The sequence below is a fragment of the Pelodiscus sinensis genome, unplaced genomic scaffold, assembly GCF_049634645.1.
Source record: "Pelodiscus sinensis isolate JC-2024 unplaced genomic scaffold, ASM4963464v1 ctg102, whole genome shotgun sequence".
Classification (NCBI taxonomy): Eukaryota; Metazoa; Chordata; order Testudines; family Trionychidae; genus Pelodiscus; species Pelodiscus sinensis.
The window spans coordinates 221,481-234,810 of record NW_027466045.1 but is presented as its reverse complement, the minus strand read 5'-3'; the positions used below and the strand labels follow the sequence as shown (position 1 = coordinate 234,810).

The 13,330-nt window shown below is 62.4% G+C and overlaps 1 protein-coding gene across 4 annotated transcripts; it reads left to right on the top strand.

The window, feature by feature from the left end:
• Positions 1-367: 367 nt before the first annotated feature.
• WDR13 (WD repeat domain 13) lies at positions 368-12,893 on the top strand. Of its 4 annotated transcripts, none has more exons than XM_075918606.1 (10): positions 368-491; positions 6,948-7,037; positions 7,256-7,496; positions 8,488-8,597; positions 8,982-9,112; positions 10,689-10,996; positions 11,554-11,734; positions 11,812-11,953; positions 12,293-12,411; positions 12,692-12,893. In XM_075918606.1, the coding sequence occupies exons 2-10, from the start codon at positions 6,997-6,999 to the stop codon at positions 12,874-12,876; spliced, it is 1,458 nt and encodes a 485-aa protein (XP_075774721.1). In that variant the 5' UTR covers positions 368-491; positions 6,948-6,996; the 3' UTR covers positions 12,877-12,893. The 4 variants fall into 4 exon arrangements, with proteins under 4 accessions (XP_075774721.1, XP_075774723.1, XP_075774722.1 ...); XM_075918608.1 differs by lacking the exon at positions 368-491 and adding an exon at positions 569-740; XM_075918607.1 differs by lacking the exon at positions 368-491 and adding an exon at positions 6,183-6,324.
• The last annotated feature ends 437 nt before the right edge of the window (positions 12,894-13,330 follow it).

The following is a 13,330-nucleotide window of genomic DNA, read 5'->3' as shown; positions in this document are numbered from 1 at the left end:
CCGCCCCAGGCCTCCCAAAGATCCAATCAGCAGGCGAGTTCCCTCAGGTAAGGCCCCGCCCCTGGCCTCCCAAAGAGCCAATCAGCAGGCGAGTTCCCTCAGGTAAGGCCCCGCCCCTGGCCTCCCAAAGAGCCAATCAGCAGGCGAGTTTCCTCAGGTAAGGCCACGCCCCTGGCCTCCTAAATAGCCAATCAGCAGGCGAGTTCCCTCAGGTAATTTCCCGCCCCGGCGGCCTAAGCAACCGGCCACGGTTAGAAAGCGGGACCTGGGGCCGGCGCCCCGCCCCCCCAAACCCTCGCGAGACCAACGGCCATGACGGGAAAGGGAAGAGCAGCCGCCATCTTGGGGCAGGGAAACATGGGGGCGGCCATCTTGAAAGGGAGGTCACGTAGGGAAAGGGGCGGCCCCTGGAACCACAGGAGCCGCCATGTTGGCATCGGGCAGGCTCCTGGGGCCGCCATCTTAGGAGAGGCGGGGCCGCGACGGGCCAGGTGAGCAGGGGGGAGGGGTCAGGACGCCTGGGTTCAAATCCCAGCCCCGCCCCCACCTCCGGGAGCACCCAGGCGTGAGGGGGAGGGGCGGGGCCCCGGTGAGCGGCAGGTGCCGGCCCCGCCCCCCCACTATAAGGTCCCGGGCCCGGGTGGGGGCGGGGGAGGCACCATGGCCCGGACGCCCGAGAGCCGCAAGGGCCGATCCCTGAGCACCAGCAGCCGGGACCTGCCCGCCTGGAGGCGGTTCCAGTAAGAGGGAGATGGGAGGCCCCTCCCCGCCCTGACCACTAGGCGCTACTGCCCCCCGGCTGGGGAGAGAGCCCAGGAATCCAGGCTCCCAGCCCCCTCCCCTGCTCTAACCACTAGGCCCTGCTGCTCTCTCCAGCTGGGGAGAAAACCCAGACAGGAGTCCAGGCTCCCAGCCCCCTCCCCTGCTCTGACCACTAGGCCCTGCTCCCCTCGCAGAGCTGGGCAGAGGACACCAGGGGGTAACAGCCCTACTCCTGCTGCAGTGCAAGTGGCTCCCCTGCGCTGTGCTGGGGCAATTTCATACAGACCCCAAAAACTAACCAGGGGTTATGGGGCAGGTGGGGGATGATATGGGGGGGTGGTGAGCTGTGCAGGGGGGTATTTTGGGGCTGTTGGGGTTTGGGGAGACTGGGAGGGTATTTTGGGGGGCTGTGCATGGGGTGAAGGATCACAGACTCCTACAACCATAGTGTTTGCAGGGACTGTCAGTCAGCTATTAGTTCACCAGGCCGGATTTGTTGTCCAATGGCTCCTGCCTCAGCTCGAAACCCCCCAGCGAAGGTGTTTCCAGGACCTCCCAAGGCCTCGCCTCCATTATCCTGCTGCTCTGACCCTTCAGAAATGCTCCCCTAGAGTTAATCTCCACCTGCCGTGCTGAGTTCAAATCCATCGCCCCTCGTCTGCCCTCTGGGGCGAGAGAACAACTGGCCCCGGCTTTCCTCTGGCAGCCTTCCAAGGGTGTGAAGATGCTCTCACATCACCCCTTAATCTCCTCGTTTCCAAGCAAAATAGACCCAGATCCTGCAGCCTTTGCGGCTGTGGCTTGTGCCCAGCCCTCTGCCTGGCTTTGGTGCTCGCTTCGGAATCCTCTCCAGTTTCTCCACATCCTGTCTAGGCCTTGGTGACCCAAACGACCCAGCTCTCCAGCTGAGGTCAAGCCAGTAGCAAGTAGAGTGGTGCTATCACTTCCCATGATTTGCAGGAAACACCTCCCTTAATGCAGCCTAAAGTTGTATGTGTTGGGGTGTTTTTGCAACAGCATAGCCTTGCTGACTCATGTGGCGGGTGTGATCCACCATGATTCCCAGATTGCTACTGCCAAGCCCCTTTTCCTCCAGTCTGTGCATTTGGTTTTTCTTCCCCTTACCTTTGACTCCGTTAAATTTCCTTTTCTTGCCTATAGCCTAGTACTCCAGTTCAGTGAGATCCCTCTGAATTTTAACTCTGTTCTCCAAAGTGTTGGCAACCTGCCCATGCTTTCTACATCTATATGCAAGTAGTTGATAAAGATGTTAAACAGTGGACCGAGAACAGATCCATGTGGGACCTCCTTCCAATCTGACATCAGTCCATTAAACACAAACCAAGAGTAACTGTTTAACCAATTCAATATCTGCTCAATGGTAGTTATGCCAAGCCCATGTTTCTCCAATTTATCAGACTGTCAAAATCAGGGCTGTCAATTGCTGCTAACACAAGCAATGAACACAACAAACTAACTAGATTGAAAAAGGCACAATTAATGGCAGTTTTAATCACACTGTTAAAAGATACCAGAATGCCAATTTACATTTATAATAAATATGTGGGTGACTTTAAGTTTTCAAATACAATGATTTCAATTACAACACAAAAAACAGTGTACAGCACTCACTTCTTAGCAATATTTTTATTGCAAATATTTGGGCTATAAAAAGTTGAACAAAAGCAATATTTTTTTATTTCTCAGACAGTGCAGTAGGGCGATTTCTTTACTGTGCGCAAGTGCAACTTGCAAACCTTAAAAAAAAAAAAAAAAAAAGTTTACAGAATTGCACTCTGTCAAAGCAATGTAAAACTTCAGCATCTAGCGGGCCACTCAGTTCCCCCTTGTTCAGCCAATCACTGAGAGAAACAAGTGCATTTACCCTTCCAGGCAGTAATGCTGCCCACTTCCTATTTACAATGGTTCCTGAAAGTAAGAATGGGGATTTGATTACTGGTTAACAGAACAGTTCAATTAAAATAGCAAATGAGCACCACTCAATTTTTTAAACTAGCGATTAACTGATTTTTTTTTCCCCATCATTTGACAGTCCCAGTCCAAACTAGGGATGTAATATAGTCGATTAACTGATGAGCAAAAGCTTAAAGGTTACTGCTATAGACCAGTGTTTCTCAACCAGTGGTATGAGTACACATAGAGGTACTCAAGAGAAGTCTGGGGGGGGTACATCAACACAACTGAAATTTGGAGAACTGAAATTTTGTTTTACATTTGACACCAATTTATTATTTTTGTACTTTTTACACTCATAAATTTCATCGCTCACCCAGCTATGATTTGTTTAAACAACTTAATGTGTTGTAATGGCAGAAAAAGTTGTGTGTCTGAAAACTGTAGGTACTGGGGGTACTTAATTTTTTTTTTTAAAGGGGGTACTTTATAAAAAAAAGTTGACACTGATATAGACTACATGCCTTTCCCTCTCCTCCCCAACCAGTACATTTTTAGCAGGCTGGCCAGCAGCCTGGCTCAGTTCTGGCTCATGCTGGCTGTGTCTACACTGGGCCACTTATTCCGGAAAATCAGCTGCTTTTCCGGAATAAGCTGCGAGCTGTCTACACTGGCCCTTGAATTTCCGGAAAAGCAATGATGCTCTACTGTACAAAATCAGCCGCTATTCCGGAAAAACTATTTTGCTCCCGCTCGGGCATAAGTCCTTATTCCGGAACACTGTTCCGGAAAAGGGCCAGTGTAGACAGCCCAGTAGTCTTTTCTGGAAAAAAGCCCCGATCACGAAAATGGCGATCGGGGCTCTTTTCCGGAAAAGCGCGTCTACATTGGCCACAGACGCTTTTCCGGAAAAAGGGCTTTTCCGAAAAAGCAGCCTGCCAATGTAGATGCTCCTTTTCCGGAAAAACTGAAAATGGAATAGTATTCCATTTTAAGCATTTCTGGAAATTCATGCCAGTGTAGACACAGCCGCTAGGTCTTGGACTTACCCCCGCTGTGGCTCTGCATTTAAAGCGTATTAGGAGCTAGGTGGGCAGGCAGCCTGGCTCAGTTCCGGTTTGCGAAGGGTCCGGCAGCTCAGACTCCCACCCAGACAGTGGCTACTGCCACTCCACACTGCTGCCCGTTTATCAGAGGCAGCAGCACAGGGAGGCAAGCAGCTGGTTGGCAAGAAGAGCTGGTTTTTAAACTGTCTCCCCTCACGGACTAGCAGCCACCCCTGGGGAATATAGAATAGTCAACTAACCCATCGTTTCTCAAACTGTTGCTCGGGGTCAGGAGCAACTTAGAGGGGGGTCGTGGTATCAGAAAGTTTGAGAACCACTGGTCACTAACCGATTAGAATTCATGAAGTTACATCTCTATCACTATTCAATTAGCTGACATTTAACATCCCTAATCCAAACCCTGGCTGAAGCTGTTATTAAAGCTAATGTTAAAATGACTTAATCTACAGGCTAAGGAAAGAGGTTCTGTATATCTGGCTAAAATGCTTAAATTATGCCAAAATACAAAGTTTTGGTTTAAAAGTCATAACATACATAGAATCCAGAATCGGCTCTGTCCTGAGTTAAGGTTAATGCATTGACTGAGACCGTTAAGATCTTACAAGGCTACGTCTACACTGGTAGCTTCTTGCGCAAGAACTGTTTTGAGAGAGTTCTTACACAAAAAGTCTTCCACAAGCGCGCGTCTACACTGGCATGTGCTTTTGTGCAAGACTGTCTATGGCAGTGTGGATGCTCTCTTGCACAAGAAAGCTCTGATGGCCATTTTAGCCAGAGGGGTTTCTTGCGCAAGAAATTCATGTTTCCTGTCTACACTGCCCTCTTGCGAAAGAGAGCTTATTCCTCGTGGGGAGAGAAATAACTCTTCCGGAAGAAGCCCTGTTTTCCGACGCTAGACTGTAAATTTACTTGTGCAAGAATGCGCATGCAGTGTAGACACCTGGCAAGTTCTTGCACAAGAGCAGCTGTTTTTGCACAAGAAGCTGCCAGTGTAGACGTAGCCTTAGCGTCCATCTCTTTACGTGCATTCATCAAAAGTTCTCCTGGGAGTTGCTTTTGGGAAATGATTATCGTCCTGGATGCTGCTTTGGCTCGTGGTGCCTGGGACTTTTGGGTAGGTAGAGCCCCAGTAAGAGGCGGCCGTGTTAGTCTGTTTCAGCAGAAACAACCAGGAGTCCTGTGGCCCCGTAAAAACCAGCAAGCTTATTAGGGCACCCCTCTTCCCCCCACCCTGGGTTGCGATGCGGTCTGTGCTGGGCGGTGAATGATAATGGCAGAGTGAGGTGCACCTGCCCTTCCTCTGTGGGACTGGGATGTGCATCTCCCTTCCTCAGCCTTGCCCCCCTGCATCACCTAGCCCTGAACTGAACCAACCCATAATATTCCTGTCTCTCTCCTCCTCCTCCCCCCCCCACACACTTGCCCCGCCTATCCCATAATAAATCCATCAGGTCTCCTGGGAGAATCGTTCCTGCCCACTGCAGGTGGGGGGTCAGATATGGGGGGGGAATGGGCTGGAGAGGAGACCCTAGGGAGGGGCATGAAGCACCTCCTGCCCCAGTTGTTCCAGGACTGGGGGCCCCCCAAGGCTGACTGACAGGAGCTTATGCCCTAATAAAGGCCTTAGTCTGCAAGGGGCTGGGGCTTTCCCCCATAGCGACAATCCCTCAGAGAAGCGGCTCCTCCGTGGTACTCCAGCTCCTGGTGGCCATGAAATGCCCCCCGCCCTGCTCACCCCCTCCAGGAAATCGCGCTGCTTAGAACCGGCCCAGCGAGGAGCCCACAGGGGCTCGGGCCCAAATCTGTTCATGCTCGCAGAGTGACGCAGCCTCCCCTCTGCATCATGCTGGGTGGGCAGCTTTGTTCTGCCTGTGCCCTGCTCTGCCTGCCTGGGGGGTCCCTATGGACTGCTGCCCTGCACTGGAGGGGGTTTGCAGCTGGCTCTGGGGGGAATCTCTGCGGGCTGCTGCTGCTCACCTGGGTTTGGGGGGGTGCAGCTGGCTCTGACGGGGGCCCTGTGGGCTACTGCCCTGCCCTGTGCTGGGGTGGGGTTTGCAGCTGCCTGGGGGGATGCAGCTGGCTCTGGGGAGCCCTGCCCTGTGCTGGGGGGGCGTTTGCAGCTGGCTGGGGAGGGATGCAGCTGGCTCTGGGGAGCCCTGCCCTGTGCTGGGGGGGCATGCAGCTGGCTCTGGGGGGGCCCTGCGGCCTGCAACCCCACCCTGCCCTGGGGGGGTTGCAGCTGCCTGGGGGGTGCAGCTGGCTCTGGGGGGGCCCTGCGGCCTGCAACCCCACCCTGCCCTGGGGGGGGTTGCAGCTGCCTGGGGGGGCGGTGCAGCTGGCTCTGGGGAGCCCCGCCCTGCGCTGGGCATTTGCATCCCGGGGAGCGGGGCCTGCCTGCAGCTTCCCGGCCCCCTCCAGCCCGGAGTTTGCAAACACGTGGCCGGCGGGGGGGCGGTGCACGATTGGTTGACCCCCCCCCCCCCAACAGGCGCATGCGGCCGCCGCCAGGGGCGGGCTCGGGGCCGCATCCGCCCCCTGCAGCCGCTGCCGGCCCCGGGACTGAGGCCGGGACCCGCCCCAGGTACCGACCCCCCGCGCGGGTTCGCATCGCAGCGGCCCCTCGCCAGGCTGGGCCAACGTAATGGACCCGCTCGGGTTGCGGTGGGGGGCGCTGCAGGCTGCCCCGCCCTGGGCTGCGATGCGATGGGGGGGGGGAGGTTGTAAGCCCAGCCAGGGCTCCCTCGGGTTGCGGTGGGAGGCGCGGCAGGATGCGATGCGATGGGGGGGAGGATAATGGCAGAGTGAGGTGCAGCCCCCCCCCCGTGGGGTTGGGATGTGCCTCTCCCTCCCCCTCACTGCATCTTTCCTCCTGCATCCCCCCTCACTGATCCCCTACCTGAGCCAACCCATAATACTCCCGCTCCCCCTCCCCACTCGCCTCTGCCCTTCCCATAATCACCCCTCTGGTCCCCAGGGGGGAAGCCCCCCGGCCCCGGATCCTGGCACTCTCGCTCCCTCCCCCCGCCTGCAGGTGAAAGGGCTGCAGGGATGTTGGGGGGGCTAATGGGGGCTGAGGAGGAGCTCCTGGGGGGCAGGGAAGGTCAAAAAGCCCCAAACATTTCAGAGGGGTGCCCCCAGGTTTGACTCTTCCCCCTGCCCACCCGTGGCCACACAACGCTGACCGTTCGGCCTTGCCCCCCCCAGGCGTCCTCTGGCCAGCTCCCCTGAGGGCCCAGCGCCAGCAGGGTGTGGTATGGCCGCAGTGTGGCAACAGGTGCTGGCTGTCGACGCAAGGTGAGTCGAGGGGTTTGGTGGGGGGGCGCCGTGCTGGGGGTTGGGGGGCTCCACAGGAGGTGCTGTACTGAGGGTTGGGGGGCTTGGTGGGGGGGCGCCATGCTGGGGGACTGGGCAGCAGGCTCTCCCTCCCTGGGGGGGCTCTGGGCTGGAGCTTGCCATGGATCTCCCGTGGGGGCTCTGGGCTGGGAGTCACTGGGGGGGGCGCTCTCGCACAGGTACAACGCCTACCGCACCCCAGGCTTCCCGCAGTTCCGCACCCAGTACATCCGGCGGCGCAGCCAGCTGCTGCGGGAGAACGCCAAGGCCGGGCACGACCCCAGTGCCCGCAAGCTGTACCTGCGCCTGCGCGCCCAGCTCCTCGCCCAGCGCTACGGGCCCCTCTCCGAGCAGAGCAGCTTCCGCGCCTACAGCAATAGCATCGTCCGCAGCAGCCGCACCACGCTAGACCGCATGGAGGTACGGGAGAGGGGCAGCGGGGACACAACCATAAGTAATGTTGCACAGGGAGTGTTTGCCAGACACTGAGATGCAGCCACCTCTGGGGTAGAGCAGTTGGAGAACAGCCACGTATAACGCTGCCAGGGTATGGCTCGCCAGGCGCTGAGATGCAGCCACCTCTGGGGCAGGGCAGCTGGAGAACAGCCACGTATAACGCTGCCAGGGTATGGCTCGCCAGGCGCTGAGATGCAGCCACCTATGGGGCAGGGCAGCTGGAGAACAGCCACGTATAATGCTGCCAGGGTATGGCTCGCCAGGCGCTGAGATGCAGCCACCTCTGGGGCAGGGCAGCTGGAGAACAGCCACGTATAACGCTGCCAGGGTATGGCTCGCCAGGCGCTGAGATGCAGCCACCTCTGGGGCAGGGCAGCTGGAGAACAGCCACGTATAACGCTGCCAGGGTATGGCTCTCCAGGCGCTGAGATGCAGCCACCTCTGGGGTAGAGCAGCTGGAGAACAGCCACGTATAACACCGCCAGGGTATGGCTCGCCAGGTGCTGAGATGCAGCCACCTCTGGGGCAGGGCAGCTGGAGAACAGCCACGTATAACGCCGCCAGGGTATGGCTCGCCAGGCGCTGAGATGCAGCCACCTCTGGGGCAGGGCAGCTGGAGAACAGCCACGTATAACGCTGCCAGGGTAGGGCTCGCCAGGTGCTGAGATGCAGCCACCTCTGGGGCAGGGCAGCTGGAGAACAGCCACGTATAATGCTGCCAGGGTATGGCTCGCCAGGTGCTGAGATGCAGCCACCTCTGGGGCAGGGCAGCTGGAGAACAGCCACGTATAACGCTGCCAGGGTAGGGCTCGCCAGGCGCTGAGATGCAGCCACCTCTGGGGCAGGGCAGCTGGAGAACAGCCACGTATAACGCTGCCAGGGTAGGGCTCGCCAGGCGCTGAGATGCAGCCACCTCTGGGGCAGAGCATTCAGTGACATGTCCATCTTACTCTAGGACTTTGAGGATGATTCCCGAGCGCTGGGGGCCCGTGGGCACCGCCGCTCCGTCAGCCGCGGCTCGTACCAGCTGCAGGCGCAGATGAACCGCGTGGCCTACGACGAGCGGTGAGTGTGGCAGCACCAGGGGGCTCTGGCAGGGGCGCCCCGTGTCTCCCTCTGTGATGCAAACCAAAGCAGCCCTGCCCTGGATCCGTTCCACTTCAGCCAGGTGGCACCGCAGCCCCGGGTCTGGGCTCAGCTCCCAGCTGCCTGCCTCCCTCTCCCCTCGAGACATCCAGACTCCTGGCTGTCTGCACCCTGATCTCCTGGGGGAGCTCCAGGGCCTGCTCTAGCTCCAGCTCCCAGCCCCCACTCCCGACCCGGGAATTCGGATGTCTGCTCAGGGCTTTGTCACTGAGGAGGCGGGGGGAGGGGTTCTCTGCCAGGACGCAGGGGCTCTCTCTGGCCAGTAATTCCCCCCCCCCCCCCCTCCCGGTGTCTGTGCCCCAGGCCTCCCGGCAGCGTGGTGCCCACGTCCGTGGCGGAGGCGAGCCGGGCCATGGCGGGGGACACGACGCTGAGTGAGAACTACGCCTTCGCCGGCATGTACCACGTCTTCGACCAGCATGTCGACGAGGCCGGTGAGGAGGGGTGCGTTGGAGGCGGGGAGGCCGGGGAGGAGGGGTGCGTTGGAGGCGGGGAGGCCGGGGAGGAGGGGTGCGTTGGAGGCGGGGAGGCCGGGGAGGAGGGGTGCGTTGGAGGCGGGGAGGCCGGGGAGGAGGGGTGCGTTGGAGGCGGGGAGGCCGGGGAGGAGGGGTGCGTTGGAGGCGGGGAGGCCGGGAGGAGGGGTGCGTTGGAGGCCGGGGAGGAGGGGTGCGTTGGAGGCCGGGGAGGAGGGGTGCGTTGGAGGCCGGGAGGCCGGGGAGGAGGGGTGCGTTGGAGGCCGGGGAGGAGGGGTGCGTTGGAGGCCGGGGAGGAGGGGTGCGTTGGAGGCCGGGGAGGAGGGGTGCGTTGGAGGCCGGGAGGCCGGGGAGGAGGGGTGCGTTGGAGGCGGGGAGGCCGGGGAGGAGGGGTGCGTTGGAGGCCGGGGAGGAGGGGTGCGTTGGAGGCCGGGAGGCCGGGGAGGAGGGGTGCGTTGGAGGCCGGGAGGCCGGGGAGGAGGGGTGCGTTGGAGGCGGGGAGGAGGGGTGCGTTGGAGGCGGGGAGGCCGGGGAGGAGGGGTGCGTTGGAGGCCGGGAGCGGGGAGGAGGGGTGCGTTGGAGGCCGGGAGCGGGGAGGAGGGGTGCGTTGGAGGCGGGGAGGCCGGGGAGGAGGGGTGCGTTGGAGGCGGGGAGGCCGGGGAGGAGGGGTGCGTTGGAGGCCGGGGAGGAGGGGTGCGTTGGAGGCCGGGAGCGGGAGGAGGGGTGCGTTGGAGGCGGGAGGCCGGGGAGGAGGGGTGCGTTGGAGGCGGGGAGGCCGGGGAGGAGGGGTGCGTTGGAGGCCGGGGAGGAGGGGTGCGTTGGAGGCGGGGAGCGGGGAGGAGGGGTGCGTTGGAGGCGGGGAGGCCGGGGAGGAGGGGTGCGTTGGAGGCGGGGAGGCCGGGAGGAGGGGTGCGTTGGAGGCGGGGAGGAGGGGTGCGTTGGAGGCGGGGAGGCCGGGGAGGAGGGGTGCGTTGGAGGCCGGGGAGGAGGGGTGCGTTGGAGGCAGGGAGGCCGGGGAGGAGGGGTGCGTTGGAGGCGGGGAGGCCGGGGAGGAGGGGTGCGTTGGAGGCCGGGGAGGAGGGGTGCGTTGGAGGCGGGGAGCGGGGAGGAGGGGTGCGTTGGAGGCGGGGAGGCCGGGGAGGAGGGTGCGTTGGAGGCGGGGAGGCCGGGGAGGAGGGGTGCATTGGAGGCGGGGAGGAGGGGTGCGTTGGAGGCGGGGAGGCCGGGGAGGAGGGGTGCGTTGGAGGCGGGGAGGCCGGGGAGTCCCCAGGGTGGGAGGGCGCGGCGTTGGGGGCTCAGGAAGGGGCAGCGGCAAGTCATGCCATGGGGCCAGGGTGGCAGGAGGGCCCACGGGGCCAGGAAGGAAGCATGCGGCAGTGGGGCCCGAAGGACACCCTGTGTGGGGCACACGGGAGTGGAGGTACCGCCCCCCTAAGGGGCTCCAGCGGGGGAGGGTTAAATACACAGGTGGCGACGTGCCCCACGGAGGGGTGATGGTGGGGGGAGGGCAGCGCCCCTGCTCACGCCCCCTCCCCAGTGCCCAAGGTGCAGTTCGCCAATGACGACAAGCACCTGCTGGCCTGCTGCTCGCTGGATGGCACCATCTCGGTGTGCCAGCTGGCGCCCGCCCCGCCCACCGTGCTGCGGGTGCTGCGGGGCCACAGCCGGGGTGTCTCCGACTTCGCCTGGTCCCTCTCCAACGACGTGCTGGTCTCCACCTCGCTGGACGGCACCATGCGCATCTGGGCCGCCGGCGAGGGCAAGTGCATCCGGCAGATCCCTGACCCCGACGGCGCCGAGCTGCTGTGCTGCGTCTTCCAGCCTGTCAACAACAACCTCACTGTGGTGAGCCCCCCGGGGTCCTGATCCCCCCCCGATCACCCCCGCAGGATCCCCGATCCCCCCCTTGAACTCCCGATTGGCTCCCCGACGGCGCCGAGCTGCTGTGCTGCGTCTTCCAGCCTGTCAACAACAACCTCACTGTGGTGAGCCCCCCCGGGGTCCTGATCCCCCCCCCGGACCCCCGATCACCCCCCCAGGATCCCCGATCCCCCCTTGAACTCCCGATTGGCTCCCCGACGGCGCCGAGCTGCTGTACTGCGTCTTCCAGCCTGTCAACAACCTCACCGTGGTGAGCCCCCCCCCCCCCCCGCCCCCAGGCTCCCAGCTTCTCCCCAGGCCCCCGCTGGCGCTGAGCTGTAGTGCTGCATTAACAGCCACCTCACCACGGGGACCCCCTGCCCCAGACCTCCCAGCCTGGTGCCCAGCCACCCGCTAGGCCCCCAAACATCCTCCAGCCTCCCAACCAGCCTAGGGCCCGAGCTGCACTGCTGTCTGCCAGCCTGCCCGCGGGTGTGGGCAGTGGGGCCCGGGGTGCTGACGGCTCCGGGGTCCCTCTGCAGGTGGGCAACGGGAAGCACAACCTGCACGTGGTGAACATCTCCACGGGGAAGAAGGTGAAGGGCGGGTCCAGCAAGCTGACGGGCCGGGTGCTGGCGCTCTCCTTCGACTCGCCCGGCCGCCTGCTCTGGGCCGGCGACGACCGCGGCAGCGTCTTCTCCTTCCTCTTCGACATGGCCACGGGTGAGCCGCTCCCCGCGCAGCCCCTTGGGGCCGGGCCCCGCCCCTCCCCCTTCCTAACCGCCTCCCCCGCCCTGCAGGGAAGCTGACCAAGGCCAAGCGCCTGGTGGTGCATGAGGGCAGCTCCATCACCAGCATCTCTGCCCGCTCCTGGGTGAGCCGCGAGGCCCGGGACCCCTCGCTGCTCATCAACGCCTGCCTCAACAAGCTGCTGCTCTACCGGTGAGGGGCACGGGGCCAGCTTCCTCGGAAGTCGGGCTAGGTGCCCATGGGTGGGGTGGGGGGCTCTCCCCTGGCAGTTGGGCTGGGTGCCTGGGGGGGGGCTGGATGCCCATGGGCAGAGGTGGGGGGGGGGCTCTCCCTGGCAGTCGGGCTGGGTACCTGTGGGGGGGCTGGATGCCCATGGGGGGAGGGGGCTCTCCTCTGGCAGTCGGGCTGGGTGCCTGTGGGGGGGCTGGATGCCCATGGGGGGAGGGGCTCTCCTCTGGCAGTCAGGCTGGGTGCCCATGGGGGGGCTGGGGCACACTCAGCTCACCTGCTCCCCATTTCCCCCCCCCACAGGGTGGTGGACAACGAAGGGACCCTGCAGCTGAAGAGGAGTTTCCAGATCCAGCAGGGCTCCCACCCTGTGCGCAGCATCTTCTGCCCCCTCATGTCCTTCCGCCAGGGGGCCTGCGTGGGTAAGAGGAGGGGAGAGCGGGATGGAGGCTGAAGCCCCTTCTGCTTGGTCCCTTCTTCTTCCCACAATCCCCTGGGACAGCCTGTGATTTGCCTTGTTTGCTGCTCAGCTCCCTCCCAGAATCCTCTGGGGGTGGGGGGGGACCAGTCATCTGGGTTCTGAGGCCGAGTCCCAGGCAACGTGGTGCTCCAGGCCTGCTCTTGACTCCACCTTGTGGGGGGGAGAGGCTGGGCCAGGCCCCTGGGGTCCTAAGCCCCGCCCCTGACTCCTCCCCTTTGCAGTGACAGGCAGCGAGGACATGTGCGTCTACTTCTTCGACGTGGAGCGGGCCAGCCGGGCCATCGTGAACAAGCTGCAGGGGCACAGCGCCGCCGTGCTGGGCATCAGCTTCAACTGCGACGAGAGCCTGCTGGCCTCCAGCGACGCCAAGGGCATGGTCATCGTCTGGCGCCGCGAGCAGAAATAGGCTCCGCCCCTGGCGGCCCGGACGCCCTGGCGGCCCGGACCGTACTCCTCTCCGTGGGCTGGGCCTTGTGGACACCCCCATCCCCACTGCTCCTCCGTGCTGGGCCAAGGGGCCTGGCCCCTGAGCCCCCCCTTGTGTCTTCCCCCCAGGCGTCTGCCCCTTGGTGTGGGGCCTTCGCTGCGTAGCCTGCTTCCCCCTACAAGCCAGGCTTCCTGCTGGCTCTGGCTGGGCCCCTCAGGCTGCTGGTCTGGCCAAGGCCTGCCCGAGGGCAGTGTGCCTCCTTCCTGGCATGGGGTCACATCACTTCACTTCTCAGCGGGGATCCCCTGGGGGGCTGGCCTAGGCTGCAGGCAGCAGGCGGGCCGACCTACAGCCTTGCTTGAAGCTGGTGGCTCCAGCCAGACACCAGCCTGGGGCAGTTCTGGTTGGTGTCCCCCAGGGCCTAGCCAGCATG

Bases quoted from the DNA above. Each gene is read 5' to 3' on its own strand.
- WDR13 (XM_075918607.1), top strand. From the start codon at position 6,236: ATGCGGCCGCCGCCAGGGGCGGGCTCGGGGCCGCATCCGCCCCCTGCA. The intron at 8,598-8,981 runs GTGAGTGTGGCA...TCTGTGCCCCAG, and splicing joins CGCGTGGCCTACGACGAGCG to GCCTCCCGGCAGCGTGGTGC. The intron at 11,735-11,811 runs GTGAGCCGCTCC...CCCGCCCTGCAG, and splicing joins CCTCTTCGACATGGCCACGG to GGAAGCTGACCAAGGCCAAG.